Source organism: Choloepus didactylus, chromosome 1, assembly GCF_015220235.1.
Source record: "Choloepus didactylus isolate mChoDid1 chromosome 1, mChoDid1.pri, whole genome shotgun sequence".
Classification (NCBI taxonomy): Eukaryota; Metazoa; Chordata; class Mammalia; order Pilosa; family Megalonychidae; genus Choloepus; species Choloepus didactylus.
The window spans coordinates 203,919,181-203,942,464 of record NC_051307.1 but is presented as its reverse complement, the minus strand read 5'-3'; the positions used below and the strand labels follow the sequence as shown (position 1 = coordinate 203,942,464).

The following is a 23,284-nucleotide window of genomic DNA, read 5'->3' as shown; positions in this document are numbered from 1 at the left end:
GGATATTCGGCAACAGACTGGAATCTACATCCCACACTAAGTTTCAAAAAAGGTGAGCTTATACCATAGGGCCCTGGGTGAGGGACCAAGACTAAGTGCAGGTCTGTAACTGACTGCTTGAGCTTCTCTGCAGATAAACTCCAGTTGTACTGTAGGATATGACCTACTTTGCAAGGGAAACAAAACTGTTTAATAAACAAAGTGCTCACCCACCATTTTAAAAAGAACCTTTCTCTCCAGGGGCTCCTGAGATTTTCATAGAGGTGTATTATCTCATCTGGGTGGAATCCTTGGCTATCAGGCAGAGCCATATACTTCAATTACAGAAGCTGATTTGTAAGAAAAAGTTTATTTCACACAAGGGCATTCATTATACTGAGTAAACTCCAGAAGGATAAGAAATGGGGCTTTTGCACTTGCTTCACACAGCATCCATGCAAAGGTGGCTAACCTAAGTGCTTTTATGCAATAATTAAGAGAAGTAAGTTTTAAGGGCAACTTTGTATTCCCAAGGCCTAGCAGAAAAGCCTGCTATGGAGAAAGTCTGTAGAGAAAGCCAGTTGAATAGGAAATTAATCAGTGGTGCCCTAAGACTTTGGAGCACTCTGCTAATTCTTTAGGGGCCCAGGAAGAGAACCAGGCAATATTAAAAGGCATACCAGCACTGTAGAGAAAATACGTTAGTCACACAATACTACTTTTGTGAATGAGGAAATTCACAAAATAGAAAAGATAGGTGTTTCCACGCAGAACCGAATAGAGATAATAAGTCAAATTCTATTCTAAAAGAAGATTCTTTATATTGTTTAGGGGAGGGGAGGTGATTATACTGAAATTATTAAAATACATTTAGATAATGGTTAACAACATAATATGTGTATGAGGAAAAACTGTTCCTTATATAGAAGGAGGATTCCATAATATTAGAAAAAAAGATACAAAGGGCATTTTAAATTCTGGCTATTCACTGCCTTTCTTCTTCTTTTATCCTATCATCACTCAAAAGCAAAGTATACATTTGTTCTCCACTGCCTAGCTGGTTATTTGAAGAAAGGGAAGTATAAATGAAAAAAATTTTAGTATATTTTTCTATTCATACAACAAAGTCAATATTTGTTATAATTTGCTATACTTGTCTTGCCCTTAAGATTGTTGCCTGCTACTTGAAGTACTATCAAAAACTTCAAAACTTGTCAGTTTGAGGAGTCTCTTTAAAAACTTTAGTCTTTTAAAAAATTACAAAAGATTAAAAACTCCTTAAAATGCATATACACTATATGCATATAGACACACAAAAATTTTCCCCACAAATGGGATCATACTACACATACAAATACAAACTTACTGTTTTCAATGTACATTTCATTAACTTCTTTTTATATGTAGAATGTATTATATAGAAATAGTCCCTGAGGAAAGTAGAATTCTAAGATGGGTCCCTAAACACCCCCACCATTTTTCCCCTCGAATGACCTTTCTCTCTTCTCACCCCTGGAACTGTGAATATGATGGATTTTACTGCCATGATTAGATTATACTATATGCCACAGCTGACTTTAACATAAGGAGATAATCAAGATAAACCAGACCTAATGACATAGGTCCTTTAAAAGCAGAGTTTTCTCCCAGCAGTTGCAGAAAGGGAAGGCAGACATTCAAAGCATGAGAAGGATTCACTTGTGCTGGTGGTGGCTTGAAGACAGAGGGAGCTATGTAAGAAGGAATGTGGGTGGCTTTTAGGAGCTGAGAGCAGCTCTCAGTTGACAGCAAGAAAATGGGGACCTCAGTCCTACAACCACAAGGAACTGAATTCTGCCAGTAAGAGTTTGGAACTGAACTTTTCCCTAGAGCTTCCAGGTGAGAGTTCAGCCCACCTGATACTTTGATTTCAGTCTTATGATAGCGTGAGCAGAGAACCCAGTCATGCCTTGTTGGGATTCTGCCCTACATAACTGTGAGCTAATGAAAGTGTATTGTTTTAATCCACTGTATTTGTGGTAACCTGTTACACAACAATAGAAAATAAATAGTGTCTTTCTCTCTCCCCTTTCTCATCATTGTTTTTAAAAGTTACACTATTATTTAGTTATCTTTCTATTGATGGACATTTAGATTGTCTTCAGGTATTTGCTCTAACAAAATTAACATCCTCATAAATATGAATACAAATTTATTGGTATCAAGTTGTTCACGGTATATGTATACATTTTAAAAATGTGTTCCAGGTAATCTGTACTATTTATGGTTTACTTGTGTCTTTTTAATTGATTAGTCTTGCTAGCTATAATATGTCTATTTTTCAAAGTTTTTTTCTCAGAGAACTCATTTTTATTTATCCTATTTTTATTTCATTAAATTTCATTATTATATTGATTATTTTCTTCTTTCTGCTTTCTTTAGGCTTATTTTCTTCTTCTATTATTATAAGCTGAAAACTTAATTCATTTTTCTTTATGCTTGCCAATAACCTGAGTTGTTGACAATTACAGGGTCCACATGAAGGAGGCACTCAGCAAAATCTAGGTGCACAGGAAGACATCCATCTGCTGAAAGGTAATGTTTGGACACCAACCCATAAAGTCCACTACTTGGAAACATTTAAAGGAACAACTGTAAAATTGCTTTTTCATAAGGGCAATGTAATGTGCTCTGTCAATGGCAGGCCCTGACCTCATTTAAGGTTACATCTGACTCTCAGTTGGGTATGGAAGTCTGAAGGTTCTTCTGTGGGTGCTTTTTATTTTTTAAAATTTAAATTTTAATTGTACATACGTGCACAGAACTTAAAAAGTCAAATAGTTCAAGAGTCTTATAAAAAAAAGCTACCATCTCCTGGCACCACATCCTTTACCTTCCATCCCATTTCCCACTTTCCTGCCACAAAAATTTTCAATCCGTTTAAGATTCTTTTGGATTTACTGCAGTATCTCTAAGAAATATGTCTTTATTGCAGCTTCTTCATTTTTCAGTTTTAGACATTATCTATTTTTTTGTGTGTGTGGGTATTTTTTTTTTTTTGAAAAATTTTTTTTCATTTTTATTGAGATTGTTCAGATACCATACAATTATCCAAAGATCCAAAGTGTACAATCACTTGCCCCCAGGTACCCTCATACAGCTGTGCATCCATCACACTTAATTTTTGTTCAATTTTTAGAAACTTTTCATTCCTCCAGAAAAGAAATAAAGTGAAAGATGAAAAAAGAAAAAAAGAAAAGGAAACTCTAAACCTCCCCTATCCCTAACCAACACCCCTCAATTGTTGACTCCTAGTATTGACATAGTACGTTTGTTACTGTTTATGAAAAAATGTTGAAATACTACTAACTGTAGTATATAGTTTGTAATAGGTATATAGTTCTTCCCTATATGCCCCTCTATTTTTAACTTCTAATTGTATTGTCATACATTTGTTCTGGTTCATGAAGTGATTTCTAGTATTTGTACAGTTGATCATGGACATTGCCCACCATAGGATTCAGTTTTATACATTTCCATCTTTTGACCTCCAACTTTCCTTCTGGTGACATATATGACTCTGAGCTTCCCCTTTCCACCTCATTCACACACCATTCGGCGCTGTTAGTTATTCTCACATCTTGCTACCAACACCCCTGTTCATTTCCAAACATTTAAGTTCATCCTAATTGAACATTCTGCTCATACTAAGCAAGAGCATCTACATTTCTTCCACAAGGCAGGAGGGAGAGTCAAAGAAGGTAGAGAGGCAAAAGAAAGAGGAAACAAAAAAATGACAGCTAGGAAGCAGCAAAAGGAAAAATAACCTTAAATCAAAGTAGAATAAAGAATCAGACAATACCACCAATGTCAAGTGTCTAACATGCCTCCCCTATCCCCCCCTCTTATCTGCATTCACCTTGGTATATTACCTTTGTTACATTAAAGGAAGCATAATACAATGATTCTATTAGTTACAGTCTCTAGTTCATGCTGATTGCATCCCTCCAATGCCTCCCCATTTTTAACACCTTGCAAGGTTGACATTTGCTTGCTCTCCCTCGTAAAAGAACATATTTGTATATTTTATCACAATTGTTGAATACTCTAGATTTCACCAAGTTACACAGTCCCAGTCGTTATCTTTCCTCCTTTCTTGTGGTGTCTCACATGCTCCCCATCTTCCTCTCTCAACCATATTCATAGTTACCTTTGTTCAGCGTACTTACATTGTTGTGCTACCATCTCCCAAAATTGTGTTCCAAACCACACACTCCTGTCTTCTATCACCCTGTAGTGCTCCCTTTAGTATTTCCTGTAGGGCAGGTGTCTTGTTCACAAAGTCTCTCATTGTCTGTTTGTCAGAAAATATTTTGAGCTCTCCCTCATATTTGAAGGACAGCTTTGCTGGATACAGGATTCTTGGTTGGTGGTTTTTCTCTTTCAGTATCTTAAATATATCATACCACTTCCTTCTTGCCTCCATGGTTTCTGCTGAGAGATCCGCACATAGTCTTATTAAGCTTCCTTTCTATGTAATGGATTGCTTTTCTCTTGCTGCTTTCGGGATTCTCTCTTTGTCTTTGACATTTGATAATCTGATTATTAAGTGTCTTGGCATAGGCCTATTCATATCTCTTCTGTTTGGAGTACGCTGCGCTTCTTGGATCTGTAATTTTATGTCTTTCATAAGAGATGGGAAATTTTCATTAATTATTTCCTCTGTTATTGCTTCTGCCCCCTTTCCCTTCTCTTCTCATTCTGGGACACCAATGATATGTACATTATTGTATTTTGTTTCATCCTTGAGTTCCCGGAGACGTTGCTCATATTTTTTCATTCTTTTCTCCATCTGCTCCTCTGCGTGTAGGTTTTCAGGTGTTTTGTTCTCCAGTTCCTGAGTGTTTTCTTCTGCCTCTTGAGATCTGCTGTTGTATGTTTCCATGTGTCTTTCATCTCTTGTGTTGTGCCTTTCATTTCCATAGATTCTACTAGTAGGTTTTTTGAACTTTTGATTTCTGCCGTATACGTGTCCAGTGCTTCCTTTACAGCCTCTATCTCTTTTGCAATATCTTCTCTAAACTTTTTGAATTGATTTAGCATTAGTTGTTTAAATTCCTGTATCTCAGTTGAAGTGTACGTTTGTTCCTTTGACTGGGCCATAACTTTGTTTTTCTTAGTGTAGGTTGTAATTTTCTGTTGTCTAGGCATGGTTTCCTTGGTTATCCAAATCAGGTTTTCCCAGACCAGAACAGGCTCAGGTCCCAGAGGGAAGAAATATTCAGTATCTGGTTTCCCTGTGGGTGTGTCTTAGAAAATTGCTCCACCCTTTGATGCCTCGGGTCACTGTGCTTTTCTGCCCAGCAGGTGGTGCCTGTTAGCCTATAATTCTTGACTGGTGTGAGGAGGTGTGGCCGTGTTCCCCCAGGCTCTGGGGTCTGGTTCTGAATGGAAAGGGCCCCACCCCTTTCCTCCTAGAGAAGGCAGAGCCCCCAGGTGGAGGTCATTAGCATTTCAATGGTCTCGCTCTCTGCTTGTGGTGTCTCCACCCTTCCCGGAGTCACAGCCCTGGAAACTGAAAATGACTGGGGCTTTCTCCACTGAGCCAAAAAAGAAACAGATAGTCCCCTTCAGGCCTGGTCCAAGGCGACCCTCCTGCTCTCTCAGGTCAGTCGTCACCCAAAGCCTCTGTCTGTTTTTTGGGGCTGCGTACCTGTAGTGAGCAGTTCACACTCGCTACTTAAAACCCCAGTTGGAGCTCAGCTGAGCTGTATTCACTTGCTGGGAGAGAGCTTCTCTCTGGCACCATGCGGCTCTGCAGCTCGGGCTATGGGGGAGGGGGTCTCCCGACCTGGTTCCACAGGTTTTACTTACAGATTTTATGCTGTGTTCTTGGGCATTCCTCCCAATTCAGGTTGGTGTATGATGAATGGATGGTCTCGTTTGTCCCCCTGCAGTTATTCTGGATTATTTACTAGTTGTTTCTGGTTTTTTGTAGTTGTTCCAGGGGAACTACTTAGCTTCCACTCCTCTCTATGCCGCCATCTTGCCCGAGACCTAGACATTATCTATTAACCTTCCACTGTGGGAAATAATTATTTAGCAGTCTTTCACCCTCCTCCAGCCCCTCTCCGCCACACAAATACACACACACCCATTCTCTACCCTATTTTTATCCTCCATAATATAATTTTGGCTATATAAATATTCACTGTTTACATAAACATGACTGTTCACACTATTCACAATTGAGCTGAGAATACTTGAGTACTTTTCCTTTCCTGAAAAACATTTTTGTATCCTTAAAAATATCTCCTTTTTGTTATGTGCCCAGAAAGGTTATCTTTACTAATTCAACCCTACACATTCCTTTAGTTGTGTAAATCTCCTCTCTTTTAAATACATTTAATTAAACCAGGTATTATACTAGTTTCATTTTTTTGAAGAAATCTCTTCCAAAGGCTTTGACCTGTTCAAATCTGGACTACTTAATTCCAAGGCCTGCTGCTCAAAAGATATCTAGAGCTTCCCCTCACCATCATCCAAAGATAACCTTTGCTTTTCTTTTGTGTTAGAGTCCCTGTTTCCTAGATCCCAAGTCTTACTCTTTTTTAATCGATTCCTTTACTTTGGTAGCACATCTTCCAACAGTTTCCTGAGAAAGAATATTAGAGAAGTACACTTTTAAAAACTTTGCCTGTCCGAAAATATCTTTATTCTACCTTTATACTTATGTGATAGCTTGTTTGGGTAAACAATTCTAGGAATAATTTTCCCTCAGGATTTTGAAGGTGACGGATCACTGTCTTCTATCACCCACTAGGGCTGTAGAGATTCTTGATCCTTTGTATGAACCCCGTGTTTTCCTCTTTTGAAGCATGTACAGTATTTGTCACCAGTGATTTGAAATTTGGGGGTGATATGCCTTGATGTGAATTTATTTTTCATCCAGTGTCGCAGTACTAATTGGGCCTTGAACTTCGTGTCTTGTAGTTCTGGGAAAATTTCTTTAATTACTTCATTGATAATTTCCTCTCCTTATCTTCTTTATTTTTTCTCTCTGGAATTCCTATTATTCAGAGCTGGATCTCTATCTATTTCCTCTTTATTGCTTTTGTTCCACTTTCTAAGGGCATTTACTCAACTTTATCTTCTATTCCTTCCAATGAGTTTTTCACTTCAACCATAATATACTTTAATTTTCAAAAGCTATTTTTCAAATTTCGTTCTCTGAATAGTCTGTTGTGGGACATCCTATACTTTCTTCATAATATTTGCCTGAAATACTCAAAAGCCCATAAATAGTCCTTTAGTATTTCTTATAAGGAAGTCTTCTCAGTATCAATATTCTCAGTCTTTGTTTATCTGAGAATGTATTTATTTCACCTTCATTTTTGAAGGACAGTTTTACTGAATATAGAGGTCTTGGTTGACAATTTTTTTTCTTTTAGCACTTTGAATATATGCCTTACAGCATCCATTTTACTAATAAGTCAGCTGTTGAATGTATTGTTGTTCTCCTAAGTGTGATGAATCATTTTTTTCTTGCTGCTTTCAAGATTTTCACTTTGGTTTTGGACAGCTCACTATATATGTCTAGGTGTAGATATTTTTAAACCTATTTAACCTACATGGGAGTTCAGTGAACTTTTTAGATAAATAAATTTTTAGACAAATTTGGGAAGTTTCAGTCATTATTTCTTCAAATGTCTTTTTCCATCCCTTCCACTGTCTTCTCTTTTTATGGTCCTGGATTCACACATTTGTATTCCTAGGCCTATGAGACTATCAAGTACATTGCTGAGCCTCTCAGCCACGTCTTCTGAACTGACAAATGCCTTGGGTAAAAGATGCCCCATATAACAGGTTCACATCTCTGGATCTTGGCTCAATTGTTTCTCCCTACCTTGTTAGCTCTTTTACACTTTTAAGATTTTCAAAAACAGTCAGATGCGCTTTTTTTTTTTTTTTTAACATTTTATTTTTGGTTGCCTTTTGCAGGAGTGCTGATCCAAATTATCCAACCTCATCCTCCTCAGCCTCTCTGGAGTACCTGATATTCCCAGAATGTCCTTTTTATTGACTTATCCTCCTGACTGTCCAATTGTTTCTTTTCTTTTTGCTAGCATTTCTTCCCCAACCAAAAATGAACTCCTAAACTAACTGGCTGCACACGGTGCAAGTTAGGTACATACATTATTGTCCAAATGCCTGAAATATTCAAAAGCCCTATGTTTTGCCCTCTGCTCTTCTCACATACTTTCATTTCTTCAGACAGCCTGATCTCTACATATGGGAGCCATCTCCATGAAAATTCTCATTTCCATCTGTGACCTCTCACCTGCATCCTGGACACCCCCAACTACATGGCCTGCAGATTGCTTAGCTATCACTTCAAATGCAATACAACCAAAATTGAGCTCATCTCCTTCCCTCAGCTGGCTTCAATAACTGCATCACCTCTCTCCTTGTCTCCTAGGTCATAAATTCTTTGAGTCAAATTATGTTCTATAAATGAGAGAGAGAGAGAGAAAGAGAGAAGAGGAATAATTCAGTCTTTCTCCATGCTTAGGAGATTAGTTATACATTCAATAGCTATTGAATGCCTATCACGTGTCAGTATTCCCCTAGGTTCAGGGTATTCAAAAGCGAGACAGATCATAATATCTATCTTCTTGGAGCTTGCATTCCAGTGCACACAAACAATAAAACAAGATAAATATGTAAAATATTTAATATGCTATAAGGTATTACGTGCTAAGGAAAAACATAAAACTGTGAAGGGGCTTTGGGAATGTGTATCTGTGTATGGAAGATGGTAGTAACGGTGGTTTCAGTTTCAGAAAGAGTGGCCAGGAAAGGCCATAATGGAGAGGGTAACATTTGAGTAAAAACCTAAAAAAGTTGTGCAAGCCATGAGGATATCTGGGAAATAACAGGTGCAAAGACTAAAGTAGAAGAAGCATGTTCTGTGTTTTCAAGGAATAGCAAGGAAACCATTGTAAAGTAGAGGACTGAGGGGGAAATAGGAGATCAGATCACAGAGGTGTTGAGGCTTTGGCCAGATCTTATAGTAAGCACTCTGGCTTTTAATCTGAGTGATATTATTCTTACAAGATGGCCTTTCTTCTCTATGCAAGGCCTCGACTCCTTATGCAAGGCCTTAATAACTCATCTCATCTCTTTGACAGTTTAACCTATGATGCCACTGTGATCATCTCAAATCACCACCTTCAACATGTCATTCTCCTACTCAAGGACTCATAAAGGGTATCTAAGGCATCAAAAGTCTAAATGAGTGTACAAGGTTTTCAGTGTTACCCTATACCTATTTAATCTTGTCTCTAGCTCTTGTTTTCTGATCAAACATTTAATGAGCTTTTTCTGTGTTCAAGGGACTGTGATCAAAGGCAGGTAAGAAACAGTTTCAGACCCTGGAGTTTTGTTAACACAAACATTCTCTTAGCTCTAACAGCCTCTCCTATTTTCCTGCACACATGCATTGCTGTCCTTGTTCCTGATTCTTGCTTTTGTCATTACTGCTTTTCATGCATGAATACCTTTCTCCTGCTGAGCTTACAATAAAATCCAAAATCTTTCCCTTGGTTATAAGGTCCTGCATAACCTGGTTCTCCCTATCTCTTCAATCAAATCTTGTAATATCCTCTCCTTCCCTTGCTTATTACACTCCAGTAACACTAACCTTTCCTCAGTTCTCTAAATGCGCCTAGATTTTCCTGCCTCCAGACCGTCTCTTCCTGGACCACATTAACACTTTTTGCTTACTCATACTTTAGGTCTTAGCTTGAATGCCAAAAGGGATTCCCTGCACTCTAATCTACATGAGGTAACTCAGCACCCTGCACAATCTTCCCTTATAGTATATACCACAGTGATTTATTTATTTATTTATACACACACACACACACACACACACACACACACACACACACACACACACACACATGACTACGTGTCTAATGTTGGTGTCTCTACTAGACCAGAAGCTCCAGAAGACAAGCAGGTGTCTCTCCTGCTTACCTCAGTATCCTTAGCACCTATCATGATTCTTGGTAGATACATAATAAATATTTAACAAATAAATTAATACCTGATCTGCATCCCAGCAATTGTTTAACTCAGTTACTTCCATTTTCTCCAGGACCTCATCTGGCTTATCTGTCCCTCAACAATCCTCCTCTTCCCTGACTTGCTACTATCCTTAAAGTCTTTGCCCATCTGACTTTTCTATTCAAGTTGTTTAAGACTTAAAATTTGGAATAACATGCTTCACAGCTTTAGGGAACCCTATAATGCCAAGTTCAGACCTACTTGAAGGCAGGAACATTTCTTTTTTAACTCATTTTGAAATATGTTCAAACTTACAAGACATTTACAAAAATAATTCAAACCACATACAGAGGATTCCAGAATACTCCAACCTCTGCCCAGATACCAGATCTACTAATTTGAACTTTTTGCCACTTTGCTGTATCATTCCATCTATCCATCCATCTATCAATCCATTTTCTGAGTTCATTCTCCTTTAACTCTTAATCCTGCCATTGACATTGCCTAAGGACAAGCATAGTCACTTGCCTAAGGACAAGGATAGTCACCTTAAGTACAGTTATCAAGATCAAGAAATTTAATATTGATATAAGCTCACAGTCTATAGTCCAATTTTTTCATATGCCCCAATGATGTTCCTTTGAGCCTTTTCTCCTCCTTTGTCAGCTCCCATCCAGGATCATGTTTTGCATTTAACTGTCATTGTCTCCTTAGCTACTGTTTTTTTTTTTTTGGTAATTGGTGGGAACATATATAAAACGTAAACTTTCCCAACTCAGCCACTCCGAAGCATACTAGTCAATGGGATTAATCATATTCACAGTATTTCAGTACTATCACTACCTTCCATTACTAAAACTTTCTCATTTATTCCAACAGAAACCCTACACCTGTTATGCATAATTCCATACCCCCCACCATGCCTCCCACCCCTGGCAACATGTACCCAAACTTTCATCTCTATGAGCTTGCATATTCTCCAGCACTGTTTTTTGTAGTTACCATGGAGACTTAATTTAACATCCTAAATGCATAACAATCTCATTTTCCTTGATACCAATTTAACTTCAATAGTATACAAAAACTGTTCCTATACCCTTCTGTCCCCCTACCTTTCTGGTCACAAATTACATGTGTATACATTATGAGTCCTGAACCACTGGTTTCTCATTACATTTTATACATTTGTCTTTTACAGCCTGTAGGAAGTAAAAAGTGGAGTCACAAACCAAGAATACAATAGTACTGTAATTTATATATACCCTTGTCATTACCCTCCCTGGAGATCTTCATTTCTTCATGCAACCTAGATTTATTGTCTATTGCCCTTTCCTTTCAAGTCACAGAACTCTCTTTAGCATCTCCTGTAGGGCCAATCTAGTGGGTGATGAACTCCCATAGCTTTTGTTTTCCTGGGAATGTCTTAATCCATCCTCATTTTTGAAACAGTTTTGCTAGACACAGAATTCTTGGTTTGCAATATTTGCTTTCAGCACTTTAAATATGTCATTCCACTGCCTTCTTGCCTCCAATGTTTCTGATGAGAAATTGGTAATTAATCTTACTGAGGCTCTCTTGTACATGGCACGTTACTTCTCTCTTTAGGCTTTTAGAATTTTCTCTTTGGCATTCAACAGTTTTATTATAGTATGCCATGTATGGGACAATTTGATTATTCTGTTTGGAGTTTCCTGAGCATTTTGGATGTGTATGCTCATGTCTTTTGCTAAATTTGGGACGTTTTCAGCCATTATTACTTTGAATACCCTCTCTTCCCTTTTCCTTCTGGGACTCCCACAATGTGTATTTTGGTATGGTTGATGGTGTCCCATAGGGTCTCTTCACTTTTCTTCATTTTTTCTTCTCTCTGCTCCTAAGACAGGATGATTTCACTTGTCTTAACTTCAAATTCACTGATTCTTTCTTCTGTCAGCTCTAATGTGCTGTTGGATCCCTCTAGGGAATTTTCAATTGCTGTTATTGTGGTCTTCAGCTTTGTTTGGTTCCTTTTCATAATTTCCATCTCTCTATTGATATTCTCCTTATGTTCATCCCTTATTTTCCCGATGTCCTTTAGTTCTTTCTCCATGTATTCCTTTAGCTCTGAGCAGTATACTGAGGACCTTTTTTTAAAGGTCTTTGCCTGGTATGTCCCAGGTCTGGTCCTCTTCATTGATAGTTTCTAAAGCTTTAATCTTCTCTTTCGCTTGGGCCATCACTTCCTGTTTCTTTGTGAATGTAACCTTTTGTGGAAACCTGGACATTTTGACATTTTAATGTGTTCTTGCTGGAATTTAGAACCAGAGGTGTCTGTTCCTTAAACTTGAATCCAGTTAGTGTTATGACCGAGTTTTCCTTGAATTCCAGGAGCTAACAACAACAAAAAAAAGACAGAGGAAAAAAGACAACATCCTTCCTGGTCTTTGCAGGTTGACCGTGCAAGTGCTCTCCTTCAGAGTTTATCCATACAAAAGGCTTAGAGACTAGCTATAGGCCAAAGAATAAGGGCCTCCCTGATCCTCTCTGCACATGCATCTGGTTTTGGGCATGCACTTGTGGCCCTAGGAATTCCCCTGTTTACACTAATAGGAATTTTTTCTCTTCCCTAGGAAACAGTTTCCTCATGGTCCCGGGGAACTGCCTATATGTCTTATAGCCAGCAATCCCTTGCTCCAGGCTTCCACTTGACTACTCTCCCAAAGCTTTCTGTATACAGGGCAAGTCCCCAAGGCCAACACCAGACAGAATGGGCCAGACATACCTGCTCCCAGTATGTGCACGAGAGTTACAATACTCCCTCAGAAAATGGCACCAGGGATCCACATTGGGAGTGCTGGCCAGCTCCACATCAACCCGGTGCGGGTGGGAGGGGAGCAGCAGGGGGCAGTCAGAGCATCACAAGATCCTACTGCTTTTTCTTTAATAATATCTTGTCCTTATGTAATTGTTGATTTATCATGCTGATATATTTTCTTTATTAGAAAAGTTGTGGGTTTACAAAACAATCATGCACATAGCATACAGGAACACCAATGCAAAGGTATTAATGAGAGGGTGGTATATATGGATGTTACTGCTTTTAAGTAGCCTTTTTCTTGATTTGGTGCTCACTCTGTTACTGAAGTCTTTTAGCTGCTTTCTGGAGCTTTGAAAAGACATTTCTCCCCGTTCTTTCTGGTTGTTCAAAGTTTCTGTGGGGGGGGACACAGCCCTGAAGCATTTCATTCCACCATCTTGACAGGACAGGGATGGGACATTTTTTTTTTTTTAATATACAGATTCCTAACACCTATCACAGAGACTCACAAGTAAGAGGCTCTCAGTAAATGCTTGCTAAATTCTTGAAGTAAATGAAAATTTCTTGAGCCATACATGGTTTATTGGTAGTTATTTGATAGATTTATTTATCCATTCATTTGCTCAAAAAATATTTAGTTAATGCCTACAATATCCCAGGCCCTGTGCTTAGTACAAAGGAGAAAATGGAGCAAAGGATACACAAGGAAGCTCACATTTGAGTGGAGGAAATCTACATGCATGTACATGTCTAACTACAATAAAATATCTAGTAATGGGGGAAATTTAGGTACTGGTTGTCCTCACAGGCACATTGAAATCCCACGACCTGATTCTACCATGAATACTGAAGAAGATTTCATACAACTGAGTTTTTAAGGATGGACAGGAAGGCATAAAAAAAAGCACAGTATGTTTAGGGAAAGCCAAATAAGTCACCAAGAGTGAAACGGGATGCACTGTATTAAATGAGGCTAGAGAAATTGGCAGAATCATATCATGCTGGGTCTTTTATGACACATTAAGTGGCAAGTGTCTTAGAGTAAGTAGGGGCTGCCAAGTATAGATAATATTTTTATAAGGGAAATTTGGTGGTGGTGAAGAACAACTCAGGGTGAAAAGACAGTGGAGTTGGGGAGTGTTTGGTGAGAAATATGAAGGATCTGGATTGACAGTGGGGATAAAGCAGGGGTAGTTTGATTTGATTGATATTTAGGCAGTAGAGGTTGACGGGAAACAGTGACTGATAGGAGAAGGAAGAAGAGAAAGACAAGACTAAGAGAACTCCTAGAGAAAATGATAATGCTGTTCACCTGATTTAAAGAGCAAGGGAGGAAGCATATATTTGAAGAAAGGATGAATTCAGTTAGGTATGAGGAGATAGAAATGTCTGAGAGACATCCAAGGGCAAGTATCTATTAGGACCTAAAGCACAGAGTAGAGATCTTGGTTGGAGATATAGATTTCAAGGCTAAATACTGATTCTGTTCTGAATGGTGAAATATCACAAAACAGAATTAGAGCTACCAAGCCCCTGCTGGCTGCTGCTGCTTCCCTCCTGCAGACTGTCTAATACTCGCCAAAAATTATACATTAGGATTAACTTTTGGATTTGCAATTTATCGTTCATTTTAGCAACTCTAGGCTTGCCTGTGCAATTGGCAATGAGATTTAAAGTGGAGGAATTTCAGGCTCTCTCATTAACCTGCTCCCCCTGTTCAAATGCATTCTCTGGTACAGAAGTGAGTGTCAGGAATACTAGGCTAGCACCACTTCACTGGAGAGTAGAGTAGCAACACTTGATTGGAAAGATAGTTGCTTAAGGTGTTCTCTTAAGAATCAACATAGTAAATCAATGATCCATGTCAGTATTCTGTACACCTGACATAACTTGTCCCTAACTTTTAGGGATTAATGACAACTGCTTTGAGAAAGTGATATATGGCCAATGTAATCCTAAAAATAACTAAAGCAGAATTCTCTGATAACCTATAAACTTAATGCTCTAAAGTTCATGGGGATTTATACGACTACACAAATCTTAATGGAAAGAAGAAAGAACATTTATAGATTTTACATCTGGATATAAAATTCTGCTGATTAGATCACTCATAATAACTAATAAAAACTGGATGATATTTCAACTAAGGACCTCATAGATTTCCTATTTTAATAGGAAAGTGGTATATTCAGGAATTTCTAAATAACCTTAAAATGCCATCAACTCTAGAAATTTTTTTTACCATTTTTCTTTAAAATGCTTTATAATTTCTTTAGGCTAAATTATAAACAGTAAGTCCAAACTGGTGAACTGAGGATCCCCTAGAGATTACATACCATGGCAGTGCAGTGGTTCTGCTGGGTTCAGATTTTCTCAGTTCAGTAAGCCCAATAAGCATGTAATGGGCACAGGCATTGTGTGAAGTACAGAGATTACAAAGAGAGGACACAATCCCTGCATTCAAGAATGGCAAGGTTTTGTGCTCTGGTTTTCAAACTGCAACCCGTGGATTTTCAGCAATTCCACAGGGTACTGGGTGGGGGGCAGGGGTATGGTGAGATTTCTGTATCTCCCCTCCCACTTCAATAGTTGAAGAGTTCTATTTTATCTGTTTCACACACTAAACTTTCTCATAAAACTAGGCTTGCAGAAATAATTCTTCTACACACACACACACACACACACACACACACACACACACAAATAAATAAATTTCACAAACCACTGATCTACTAAAAACACAAGAGCAGCCAGAGCCTACATCAATGTAGTCCTGACCTCGAGTCTTGCCTGAGTGCAGCAGCTGTCGTTGCCATCGCCACACTACCACCCTCTCTACCACAGATTTTCCAGGGGCTCATTCAGGGAGCCACTGATGAGAAGGAAAACCCACAAGCCCTGATCAATATAGGTTGTATCACTTTATTCCTACCCCAAAGTAAAGCACGGTGTTTTACTGCTTTTCATTTTTTGTGTGTGAATTTCAGAAGAATTGTGGAGCATGAAAATTAACTGTTTTTCTTTTGTACTCTGTTATAACTTCCATTCTTAATTTTCATACATGTAACATGCAATTGGAAAAAGTGAAACAGCTTTTATAAAATTTAAAGTAAAAAAAAAACAAAAAACTAAAAAATACTCAACATAGGAATATCCAAAGCAATAAAAATAACCCCAAACTTATTTTCTCTTTGCACCACCCAAAAGATGACCACAGAGAAATATCTGGACTCACCAATATTCTACAGTGGTTACAAAGTCACCTCACCTTCATCAGAGCCTTGTTGGCTTCTAGAGGAAGGGAAGTCTAGATAGTCTGTCTCTGTGATTCTTTCCCACCCTTAAAGAGGGAGCACTGGTGGAGTTACTCAAGCTTTAAGGGTCTCAAAACTGCCAAGATACACGGTCTACTGAATGTAAGCCCCATTCTTCTTCCTCCCCTCCCACCCAAGGCAAAGAGGAATGATGGAGACAGGACAGCCTTCCCTTCTGCCTGGAACACGCTCCCCTTCATGGGACTGGAATTGGCATCAAAGGCTGGGATGCCCTAAGATGGGAGGAGGCACTATCAGCCTCTTTCCCTGTGAACCCCCTTCTCCCCCAAGCAGCAAGCCAGGCCTCAGGGCTTCCTGCACTCTAGGAGCTCACCCTTTATGCAGCATTTGCTTTGCTCTATGATTCTCCTATCATCTGTCATTGAAGAGATACGTTCTTTCCTCTCCCTGAGGTGAGGACAGCTGATACTTAAATTTGAGCTTCCATGTGGTAGTAGGAAAAAAAAGAGACTGCCACATGGTAAGGTTTAGATGAATTCAAGCTACAAAATTGGGGCTTGGGGCTGAATTCCCAGATAATAAGAGGTCACTTTGTCTTATGTTGCCTCCTCTGTGACTCTATCTCCTCTGAAGACCAAGCCATACCACCCCATACAATCTCAACCTCACCAGAATTTCCAGTAACTCTTACCTGATCTGCTTGCCTTCTCTCATATCATACAAGGAAAAGAAGACATCACTATCTTCCCCAATGGTATTATAGGTGAAACTCTTTAGGCTGAGGAAGAAGTGATGTGGCACTGGCATCCGACATGTTTCCCCATGACGTGGACGCATGGTATCTACCTAATGAAGAAGGCAAAAACAAGGATTTTAATTTTAGTTATTCATTATATTAATCATAAATAGAACAAAAACCAAATGACTACCTCTCCTCACACTGCTGAAGGCAATTACTTAAGAGAGTGACTGAGGTATTTTCTCTGCTAGTAGAGAGTACTGCGTCAATAAGCTGGAGTTGAGGTAGGCAAGCATACAGGTGGCAGCAGTAAAGGGGTTATGGGAACAGTAATTCCAATTTACAAGCGAACTCAAAATCTCCATCAGGATGCAAACATCCTAAATTCTCCAGAGAATCATTTTCAAAATTAATTCTTGGAGCTGCTGTCATGACCCTGACACACTTGATTTACACCGATGGTAACTGTTACTATCTTAAATGACATTCTTATTTTCTTCCAGAATGATTTATTTTAGTCTCAGTCTATTTTCTTTCAGTTGTGCCTATGAAAATTTGCACAGAGGAATGGAGACTAGCCAAACTTGCCTGGAGGCCAGGGCTCCTTAATGAAAGGCACTATACAAGCAAGAAGTCAGCAGTGTTTGTCACTTTCTGGTTCATCCATGTGTTGTGATCTCTTAAAAGAAAGAGCTGAGGAAAAAGGCTAGAAGGCCTGGTTAAGCTGCTTACCTGGGATGTGCTCTGCTGTACATTCTGCCTGCTAGATAAATGCTACGAAAAGAAAGAAAAAAAATTCACTCAATGGGGAAGGAAACTAACATTTATTAAGCACTTTTATATACTAAAGCAATCTGTTACATATTTTATATCCATGATCTTATTTAATTCTGATAATCTTGTTAGACAAGTGTTACTGATATTGCATGGTGGCAACTAAGGCATACAGAAAGGAAGTAATTTTGCTGAAGGCCACACATCAAGAAGACAGCAAAGTCTGTACTTGAACCAAAGCCTCACCATCTCTAATTTCTAGTCAAGTCACAGGTGAGTGCATGCTACTGGATTTTTGCTTTGGCACTGTCCTCTCCAAACACTATACCACTTTCTGAGTTGCCCAATCCAGCTTTCTCAGGTTCTCCACACTGGAGAAGTGTAGCCTTTAATGAAATGGGGCTCCCTCCCAAACATCTCTCCATGCTATTCCTCTACTGCTGGCTGAAATCAGAAGAAGCAGATTCCAATCCCAGCCATGCCATGCATGAGCTGTGAAACCTCAGACGAACTGCTTAGTCTTTACAAGAGATGTTCTCCTCAAGAGCAAAACTGAGATAAAAGCGTATCTTGTATTCCTCACAGGGTTATTGTGAGGCTCAAATTACATAACAGGAAACAGCATGCATGATATAGCAGTTAAGTTCCTATGCAGTGAAGTCAGTATGCTGTTTTTTTGAATCTTGACTCATGCTTATTAGCTGTATGCCTTAGTTTCCTCATCTGTTAAATGTGTAAAACTTTATGCCTACCTCAACCTCATAGAGTTTTGTGCAGATTAACTCATCACAGTACCTATCATATTGTAAGTAGTCTACTGTTAACTATAATTGCTATTCTTATTATAATTGGTATTCTTCCTTATAATTAATTGCTATAGAAAAGTCAGTCACATTAAGAGGTAAATCCCAGAGGTAAACCCCTGGAAGAATGGTGGTTCACAAACATCCAGTCCCTGTTGCTGGTGAACTAGAGTTTTCATCCTGCTTCTTTTAGGGACCTAGAGGTGTGAGACAGCACTCATTTGATGAACTGTTCTACATCGCAGATAAGAAGAATGGCTTCTGCAGTAGAATGGTTTCATTCTTTTTCAGAATACATACATTAGACCTTAAATAAAACTGAAATAAAATTAAATATTAATTTAAATGTGTTTTGTTAGCTATATTTGCTAATTATCAAATGCTCATGTACATTAATAGCTATGTCAGCTAATTAATATTAAATATTAATGTGCATTCATGGGACTATATGTTCCCAGGATACATATTAAATATAACAAAATCAGATCGCCACCAGCTGGGGAAATCATCATGAGAATGTGTACACACAAAAGAAAACATCATATATAAATAGATTTTAAAAAAACAACTTAAGAATCAGGCTGTCAAAAAATCCAGCTTCCTATAGTTTACTGACCCATTTCCCACAGGAAAAGTTACTGGCCTAAAATGCCAGTATTTTACTTTCTTGGGCCACACCAAGTCTTTCCTCTCAAATAGATTTACTAACTCTTAAAAATGACTATCAATCTTAAATGTAAACTGTCAGTTAGAACTATATACAGACGGAGTTTACAAAACACAGCTCATTTCAGTGTAAAACATCCCTGTTGACCACAAAAAATGTTCTAGACTTCAGAGACATCAAATTTTGGGAAAGCTTTTCTACCTAGTCTGAAAACATACCACAAGGGCAGCCGGAGAAAGGCAGCAGAATTGATACTGTGGAACCTCTTTCATGGCCTTGTAAGGAAAACCCATTACCCTGTTGTCAGGCAGCCTTCAGCATTCAGAGTCACCATCACCTGTATTAGGACTATAAGATAATCATATTTCCATATTTGACACCTAACTCTAGAACTTTGTGCTCCATGGGAGCAAAGTACCTATCTTATTCATCTCCATATCCCTAGTGCTTAACAATGTACATAAAAAAAATCTAAATCTATTATTTAGAAATGACTACATTACTGCCTCTACCAATTCCACAACCACCACCCCCACCCCAGTAGAGAAGTAGTTTCCAGTCCTTTAAAATCTTATTCTACAGAAGTCTACCAATATTGAAAACACTTTGCAGCTTTGGGCATGCTATTCAATTGAATAACCTAATTAATTGCCTTCTATACATGTTGGGAACTGTTAGGTATTGCGGGTCTTACAAAGGAAGTCTAAGACATAATTATTTAGGGTCATCAATGAAATGATGCTTGATTTTTAGTAAAATCTATTCTAGAAATGGAAGTATAAACATTGATCTATTAGAAATACTAATTAGCACTAGAAGATAACAGACTGTGACCTAGCTGATCATTCCATTATTTATCATTTAGACCTCACCCACATCCAAAAATATCTGAATTAGCTGTCAATATAAGAGCTGACCCTTTGAGAACAATCTTCTTCTGCAGCATAAGGACAGCTACTTATAACACACTAAAGTGGAAGGATAACAATGAAGCAGGCAGATCTAATGTGAGATTCTGCCAGATGTTGACAAAATTTAGAAGATCTTATATTATGCAATTTCTGAATGTTCATATTTCACAAGGAGGTGTTGCGAATTAAGATTAACAAAAATATTTTGCTGTTGCCTTTTGAAATACTGTATATTTGGGGCCGCATCAATCCTCTATTGTTGAAAGTGAATTTAGAGTTGTTATGTAAAAGCAAGAATTGCAAAAAACTAAGGTTTTTCTTTGGTTTTCATCATGTAGGATAAAAAAAAATCCAACTATGTATTTAAAGAGGTTTTTATCAATCATTATCAGTCAACACTTGCACAGGGGTTTGATTTTTTACAAAAAGCAAAATGTTCAAAATTGAAACTTAAGGTATAATCCTATTTAGAAAGGTTTTTTAAAAGTTGTGGCAAGAAGTATTATTACAATCAGTTTCATATTGAGTCTCCATAATATCTAGTGATAGATTTAAATGTTAATGCAAAAAGGTTCCAAGAAGTTATTCTTTTTGGATCTTGTTTATAACATTAAGGTTTAACTGAAACATTTACTGCGCATTTATGTATGCAATTGAGTATAAAAATCCTAAGTGGTTTTCAGTAAATTTATGGACTTTGAAAATCACTTTTCTTTATCATCTCTAATTCTTTCTACCTAAAAGCAAAGACATGAGAAAAAGGCAGAAAATTTAACAGAAAATGAAATAAAATAAAAAGGGTTTGAACCTTAGGCTTTTGTTGTAAATCAGCATTTTTTAAAAAATTTAAATTTAATTAAAGTAATAGAAGCACACAGTTTAAACAGTTAAACAGAATTAAAAGGCTTGCAATAAAAATCATCAATCCTCTGCCCACCCTGTCCTATTCTACAGAGATAAGTACTCTCAATTCTTTACGGTATTTCTCCTAGAATTGTTCAAATATATCTAAATTTCGTATTTATACATCTCTCTATCCAATCTTTAGAATGATCTATTGATTTCTTATCATGGTAGATGAGAATTTTGCTTTTGTTTACGTATCCTCCCTGCATCCATCCATCTTCCTAATACATCAAAATTACTGGTTCTAAAACCACTGCTTATACTACGGTAACTTTTAAATATTGTTCACTGCTGAGCCAAGGAGTGTATTACAATTACATTTCTTTTCTGCTGCTAGTTTCTGCCTTTCTTCTGGAAATATTTAGGTTGCTTTAAGCAATAAGGTTTTTTCTAACCCTCAAACAGCTATACAAAATATCTTCAATAGGATTTTCCACATGATGGAAACCGTCAGATATTCTATAAAGTCCATTTTTTACCCCTCTTAGTGCCTCTGCCCTTCTTCCTTAATCTGAACCAGTTGCTCTCCAAACTTATTGCACAAATATCATCCCGAGACTTCCCTCTGCTAAGAATTCTTTGGACTTCTCATCTTTATCAGAATCCCTTTCCTGGATGACATGTGCTAGTATTTTTTGGTTTATTCTCTCATTTAAAAGGAATGATTTATTCTTCAGAGGTCCCTAAAAAGGGTTTTTGTTTTTTTTTTTTGAAACAATGTTTTGCTTTTTTGCTTTGAGACTTTGAGTGATGGAAATTTCCTTTAGGTACTCTCCCACCTCATTAAAAATATGGCTGAGTATATACAGAAATCTAGGTTGAAAATTTATTTTCCCTCAAAATTTTGAAAAGCAATGCACCATTGTTTTCTAGTTTTCAATGTTGCTATTAGGAAGCAAAATATTATTCTTACACCAAATCCTTTGTAACTGATGTGTTTTTCCTTCTGGGAGCTTTTAGCCTCATCTTTTTATCTCTGGTAAGACGAAATTTCACAATTAAGTGCCAAATACTTGGTGGGCCCATTCAATCTATAGACTCATGTTCAAGTTTTGGGAGTGTTTTTAATATGATTTCTTCAATAAGTTTCTCCCTTTGTTTCTCAGTTCTTTCTTCTGAAACTCTCTTATCTGGATTCTGGACCTCCTGGACTGAACCTTGTAATTTCGGTAACTTTTTTTTCCCCTATGGTTAATTTATTTTATGTTTGTTGCTGTTCTGTTTTCAGGGACATTTTCTCTACTTTATCTTCTAACTTTTACACCAAGTTCATTCCAGTTATCTCATTTTTAATTTTGTAGAGCTTCTGTTTCTCGTTGGATTGTTCTACCCTATTCCTAGCTGCTTTCTCATTTCTCTCTGGAGATAACAATCACTTTTTCTCTGCAGTTATATTTTTCATCCAAGTTCCTTTCATATATTGTTTGTTTTGGTCTCCAAATTTCATGTGGGAAGTTTCCTTCAATCTCTACCACTGCTTGACTGTCTGCTCTTATTTAAAAGTAAAGCACTGGAAAGGTGCCTAGAAATGTTCTGTGGGATGGCAGGGTCGGCTGACCACTGGGTTTCAATGCACAGAGTTGTCTTTGGTGGGGGGGGGGGTTAAATATCATATATACTCTGATGAACCTAGAGTTGTTATCTCTGAAGTTCACATCTGAACTCCAAACTTTTCAACATCTGTTTGTATGTCTAGAAGATACTCAGACTTAAAAAAGAAAAACCAGAACTATTGTTTCCCACTGCTCCACTCCCAAAACCTGCTTCTCCCACCATGTTCCCCATTTTACTTTTTACCCAGTTGGACAGGTCTAAACACAGGAGTTTTTCTCTGACCTGTTTCTTGCAAACACACACATACCAATTCAATCTATCAACAGTTCTGATTGGCACTAACTTTAAAACAAATCTAGAATACAACAACTTCTTACCACTTCCACTTTCCCAACTCTAGTCCAAGCTACTAATAGTAAAATCTCTTGCCTGACTGGCTGCCCCGTTTCTATTCTTGCCATACTTCTCTACAAAGCAGTCATAGGCTTAAAAATGTTAGCCAGATCATGTGATTCCCCTGCTCAAATCCCTTTCAAAGCTGTTATACTCAGAATAAAATCCAAAATCCTTACCACAAAAAAGTATCCTCCAAGCCACATTCCAAGGGGAGATCTAAATCTCAAATGTGCCTTCTCCCTTCACTTCTTACATCTAACTGAGCATCAAAATTCATCACATTTACGTCCAAACAGCTACATTTCTCTAATTCATTTTTTCTTCATTTCCTTTGCTGCCTAGAGAGAGCCTTTTTATTTCTTGCCTGAATCATTATCATGATCTCCTTCCTCTCTGATTCCATTCTTTTCTGTATTTTACACTCTCTATAGAC

General features: G+C 37.8%; 1 protein-coding gene across 7 annotated transcripts in view; it reads right to left on the bottom strand.

Annotated features, from left to right (window-relative positions):
- Positions 1 to 23,284, bottom strand: part of DOCK3 (dedicator of cytokinesis 3) — a 639,207-nt gene that overhangs the window by 245,255 nt on the left and 370,668 nt on the right. For all 7 annotated transcript variants that reach the window (XM_037797176.1, XM_037797183.1, XM_037797213.1 and 4 more), the window contains exons 8-9: positions 17,573 to 17,614; positions 16,793 to 16,947 (exon numbers count right to left, since the gene is read on the bottom strand). In XM_037797176.1, coding sequence (XP_037653104.1) covers positions 16,793 to 16,947; positions 17,573 to 17,614 — 197 coding nt within the window. The remainder of the gene's footprint in view (positions 1 to 16,792; positions 16,948 to 17,572; positions 17,615 to 23,284) is intronic.